Source organism: Camellia sinensis, chromosome 3 (assembly GCF_055761805.1).
Source record: "Camellia sinensis isolate YWXY chromosome 3, ASM5576180v1, whole genome shotgun sequence".
NCBI lineage: Eukaryota > Viridiplantae > Streptophyta > Magnoliopsida > Ericales > Theaceae > Camellia > Camellia sinensis.
Genome location: NC_138963.1, coordinates 82,601,874 through 82,607,811, shown reverse-complemented (window position 1 = coordinate 82,607,811; position 5,938 = coordinate 82,601,874). Strand labels below are relative to the sequence as shown.

The window sequence follows — 5,938 nt, the reverse complement described above, 5'->3', positions numbered from 1 at the left end:
GTTTTAATAATTAATTATAACCTAGCCGATTAGGCTAAATCATTTTTGATTCGATTGATTTATTAGTTTAATCGTGATTTTAGTGATTTTATTTTACTCATTACAATCTCACATCGAGAAAAGAAAAAAAAAAGTTAGTTGTTTCACTTATATGAAGTGTTACAATCCCACATTGAGAAAAGAAAAAAAAAATGAATTGTTTCACTTACATAAAATGAATTTTATAAAGGGAGTTTTAAGGAAGAAACTTTCTAAAAAATTCAAACTCTCATTCTAAAATTATTGAATTTTCTTAATTTTAAACAATTAAAAAAATTTTCATTGGTTAGCTTTCATTTATCTTTTATTTTATAATCCCAGAAGCTTTATAGTGAATACCAATTTTTTTTTCTTCTTAATTTTAAACAATAGTAGTTAGTTTTCGTTTAACTTTTTTTTTTTACAATCCCACATAGACGTTTTGATTTTAAAAATAATGTTGTATGAGATTTTGAAACTTTCATAATATTTAACTTTAAAATAATTACAATCTCACATTGAGAAAAGAAATAAAAAGTGAGTTATTTCACTTATATAAATGAATCTTATACTCTCATTTCAATAGGGTTTTAATTTTAAACATGTGAATCTTATACTCTAATGTTTCGGTTCAAGATTGTTTAAATTTTAAAATAAAATTTTAAGGTTTTAATTAATTAATTTGGTTGTAAATTGGTTGGTTTTTTGACTTAGACGATTAAGCTGAATCGTTTTTAGTTTGACTGATTCACTAGTTTAACTACGGTTTTAGCTGTTTGATTAAAATATATTGCTTAAATTTGTTTGATTTGAAATAAACTAAGATTGACTTTATTATAAATTAAACGATTGAGATTGCTTAATTAGAAATAAACTTCTCGTCCAAACAAGTGTTAATTTTTATTTTACAATCTCACATCAGGAAAAGGAAGAAAAAATAAGTGGTTTCACTATATAAAGCTTACGCTTCAATTTAATATTGTAGTGTTGTGTATGTTTCAGTTCAAGACAGTTTAAATTTTAAAATTAAAATAAAATTTAAAAGCTTTAATTAATTAATTTTTGTATTAGTTGGTTGGTCCTTTGACCTAGCCGATAGGGCGAACCGTTTTCGGTTTGACTGATTCCCTGGTTTAACTGTAATTTTAGCGATTTTATCAAAATATATTGGTTAAATTTGTTTGATTCGAAATAAATTAAAGATTGACCTAATTAAAAATTAAACGGCTAAGATTGCTTGATTCGAAATAAACTTCTCGCCCAAAATAATTGTTAACTTTTATACAATTAAGAAAATCTTCATTTGCTAGTTTTCATTTAACTTTTATTTTATAATCCCATATCAAAAAACGAAGAAAAAAAATAAATTGTTTCACTTACATAAAGTGAATCTTATACTTCCATTTATATAAACAAAATGAGATTTTTAGTAAGAAGTCTTATGATCAATATCTCATACTAATTTGTTTAATTTTCTTAATTTTAAACAATTAAGAAAATTCCGATTGACTAGCTTCTATTTAACTTTTATTTTACAAAATATAAAAAAATTAAACATAATTATCATATTTTTATTAAATAATATATTATTTTATTCCGTGCATAGCACGGGTGATATGCTAGTATATATATAAAGAAAAGAGAGTTTTTAGTGAGAAGCCTTTGTAAGAGTTCCAAATTCTTATTCTAAAATTATTAAATTTTTAATTTACAAAATAGACAAATTATTGACTAATATATTTAATTAATTATTAATTATTTTGGAAATAATAATTATTCCTTAATTGATGGATTTCAAATGGAAAGATAACAAAAATAATAATTATTATTAGTTTAGAAATAATAATTATTCCTTAATTTATAGATTTCAAATGGAAAGATAATAAAATATTCCATAATCTCCCCAATCATAATCTCTCTTACCAATTTTCAAAAAATTAAAATCTTTCTTCCTATTATTTCTCTTCCTTCCCAAATTATCTCTCTGATAAAAAAACCTATCTACCTTAGACAGTTCTAATATTTTTTTTTTTAAATACCATATGCAACTTGCTTATCCCTAAAGAGGTTATATCATGCAAGAGAATATCACACTATTTTTATTACTTTTGCTAAAGTTAGTCAATATTGAATTTTTTTCCTACTCATTACATTTTTATTTTTCAACAATACAATATTTCTCCATTCTTTTACACCACATTACTTTCAATCTTCTTGTTTTTTTTTTGGCTTGAAGATCTATACTCCCTCCGTTTCAAAATATTAGTCTCTTATTCCTTTTTTTATTATCCCAAAATATTAGTCCCCTTTCAAAAATCATGGACCAAAATAATATGAATTTCTTATTTTGTCATTCTTTTAAATTCATTAACAACACAAAAAGTACAATTATAACAATTGATATTTTCATAAAAATTATACTATCAAAGGGTAATTTTGAAAAATTAATATTTTTAAAGTGCAACAATTTTACTATAAAAAAAAGTTAAATTTTCCAAAATAAATTATTGTTTTGGGACAGAAGGAGTACTATATATATAAGTAAATGTAGAAAGTGTGCTCTTAGACATCCAAACCTCTATTCTTAATTTCCTAAAATTTTAAAAAATTATGTGGCACTTAAGTTTTAGACTCACTCATCTCCCATAACTTTCATTTAAATTAAAAATTAATTTTTTAATAATTTAATAATATATGCTCTTAAATAATAGTTATCCGAATACAAACTTATCAACAAAGAAAGAAAAAAAAAAACTATCACAAAATTCAAAAATATTTGAATTGAAAATCTGTATAAAGATAATCTATATCTATCAACAAAATTCAAAATAAAGATAATTTGAATTTGAATTTGAATATATGATAAAGATAATCTATATTTATCTATCCAATTTCACATCTCTCTCCTCTTAAATAAACAATTATATTTCAATTGATTATAAACACATACAAACTATTATGTTACTCGTTCTCTTTTCCCCTCTCTCTTTCTCTCTGTTTATAATTTTATATTGTTATAGGTATAAATGAAATGCTCCACACATTTGCACTTTTTGTCTAAATTTTATTTTATTTTATTTTTTTGCAGGTGACATCATAAATATAATACCAAACTTGACGGTTAGAAAGTTTTTAAATTTCTTTTTATTGCATTAATGTTGAATATTATGTACCAAAATTGCAACAAAAAAAATGTGCAAGAAAATTGTTTATTTGTATCATTCTCATAATAACTTTTCCACCAAACTAAACAAACTAAACAATTCTTTCATATTTGAGAATTTCAGAGTAATTTAATTTGGTCATTGAGTGTCTACTATATTTTTTTGTTTAAAATTTTATATTTCGAGGATATTTTGATGATGGATGCACATACTTTATATGTTTTTATGTAATATTTATTTTTTAATAAGAAACTTGAATAATTGAGTCTTTTATTTTGTTTTGTTTGTGTGTTGGCTGTTGAATATTATTTTTATGGTGGTACTACATACAACAATTAATATACACACTAGTGTACCAACTAGTATCATGTCATTATTACTGACCCCGCCTATTATACAAATTACAAATATCCAAAACTTCTAAAATTATGTCACATCATCTGTTAGTATACTAGTTAGTATATTAATTGATATATATAGTATAATTCTTATTTTTATCATAGCAAAACATAGTTGTCAATTGAATAATACTTATTGATATTTCACTGCCAGTTGTTTTTGATTGATTTATTTATTTAATTGAATTACTTTTTATGTTTTTAATTATCAAAATCTCATTAAAAAAAAATAATAAAAGACAATCAATACGAATAATATTAAACCTATAACCATAACACATAATATATTTTGTAATATTATTTTAAAACTGTTTATTTTAAACCTGTGCATCACACACTACTACCTGTGCATCACACACTACTTTGTAGTGTACAAATTTATGGTTCACGGTCCATATCGTTCCACCAAGATTTATTCCATTTCTGTTCTGTCTTTCCTCTATAAAACAAGACAAGTCTCCCCCCAAGTATTTGGAGAAACATCACATCCCTGCTGAATTTACCCAAAACACTAATAATGGCTTCTCTTCCATTCACACCTCTCCTTCTGAACCTTCTTGCTTCACTGATATTTCTTCTCCTAGTCTCACCCTCGCATTCACTAAAATGCACGTCACAGACCTTCACAAACAAGAAGCGCTACACAAACTGCACCGACTTACCCTACCTAAGCGCGTACCTCCACTGGACCTACGACTCCACCAAATCCTCACTCTCCATCGCCTTCATCGCCCCTCCCGCCAAATCCAACGGCTGGATCGCCTGGGCTATCAACCCCACCGGCACCGGCATGGCCGGTGCTCAGTCTCTCATCGCCTTCAAGCAATCCAACGGCTCGATGACGGTCAACACGTACAACATTAGCTCTTACAGTTCGATCGTGAAATCGAAGATCGCATTCGATGTTCCCGAGAAGAGCGCTGAGTACTCCCGCGGTGTAATGAAGATCTTCGCGACTCTGCGATTGCCCAAGAACACGGCGTCTGTGAATCAGGTGTGGCAGGTTGGTGGTGCAGTGGATCATGGAATACCAGTGAAGCATGCGTTTGAGGCGGCCAATTTGCACGCCAAGGGAACCCTAGATTTGGTGAGGTGAGGAGTGGCGCTAGTAATGCTCCGGCTCCGGCTCCAAGTGAAGGACCGAGTAGTAATGAAAATGTAGGGGTTTCAAGGATTGGAAACTCAACTTTGGCTTGATTTCTATGTTGCTATTTCTCGCTAGTTTTGCGCTTCGTTTTTAGTTTCCTTCTGCTCTTCATACTAAGGTTTTAAAAAGCAGTCGCTACCGTTGTGTAACGTTGTTACGTAACGGTTTTGATAGTTACCGCTATCCGTTATGGGCGCTTTTGCAGTGTGAATTGTGTAACGTTGTTACGTAACGGTTTTGATGGTTACCGCTATCCGTTATGGGCGCTTTTGCAGTGTGATTGAGATTCACAGGTGTGTTGGCCGTAGCGGCTGCCGTAGCGGTCGTAACGGTGCCGTAACAGCCGTAATAACATATTATGCACCGTTACGTAACGGTTCCAAACTATTTCTTTCGAAAAAAGATACAAAAAAAAGCTGAAAATATGGAAAGAGGGATAGAGAGAAGAGGAAAGATAAAGAGAGAAAATAGAGGAGTAAGAGATAGAGCGAGAAGAGTGAAGATGAACATGTTATTGATTTGTTGAAGATGTAAGACCTATGCTTCACTCAACCATTTTATTTGTGTGTGTCTATCTATATATTGTTTGAAAATAATAATAATAATAATAATAATAATAATAATAATAATAATAATAAGTGTGGTTATTATCTATTTGACTTTGTTAAAATATATATATATATATATATACATTTAAGTTCTTATTTATTCTCTTACTTTTTTTCATTATTTATCTTATATATAATAGTTAGTGATTGATTTTTTGTATAATATAAAGTCATTAATTATTAAAATAAAATGTAAAAAACTTAGTTTATAGTGATTTAAAAATATGAAATATATTGGATCATACTTAAAAATTTACAAAAATTGATCAATATTTATTTTTAACTCAATAAATATGATCATGGAAAAAAAATATGCGAATCGGTAAATTTTTTTCAAATTGTGTGAAAAATAAAAAAATTCACGGTTCCGGTTACCGCAACCGTTACACTACAGCCTTTACACCCGCAACCGCAACTGCGCCACCGCCACCGTTACGGTGACTGCAACCGCTTTTCAGAACCTTGCTTCATACAAAATCATTTGAATTATTAGAGGAGGATTATCGCTATTTGAGGGACCAATATCTTTCTCCGTTTTTAAGCTGATGTGATCATCTCAGCAAATTAAGATTTTTTTTTAATTAAAAATGCTATTCATACAAA

The 5,938-nt window shown here is 28.3% G+C and overlaps 1 protein-coding gene across 1 annotated transcript; it reads left to right on the top strand.

Annotated features, from left to right (window-relative positions):
• Positions 1-4,065: 4,065 nt before the first annotated feature.
• Positions 4,066-4,838, top strand: LOC114311967 (cytochrome b561 and DOMON domain-containing protein At3g25290). The gene has a single exon (XM_028258133.2). The coding sequence runs from the start codon at positions 4,098-4,100 to the stop codon at positions 4,674-4,676; it is 579 nt and encodes a 192-aa protein (XP_028113934.2). The 5' UTR covers positions 4,066-4,097; the 3' UTR covers positions 4,677-4,838.
• Positions 4,839-5,938: the final 1,100 nt, after the last annotated feature.

What these genes read in the sequence shown, in the direction of transcription:
- LOC114311967 (XM_028258133.2), top strand. Translation starts at nt 4,098, where the DNA reads ATGGCTTCTCTTCCATTCACACCTCTCCTTCTGAACCTTCTTGCTTCA.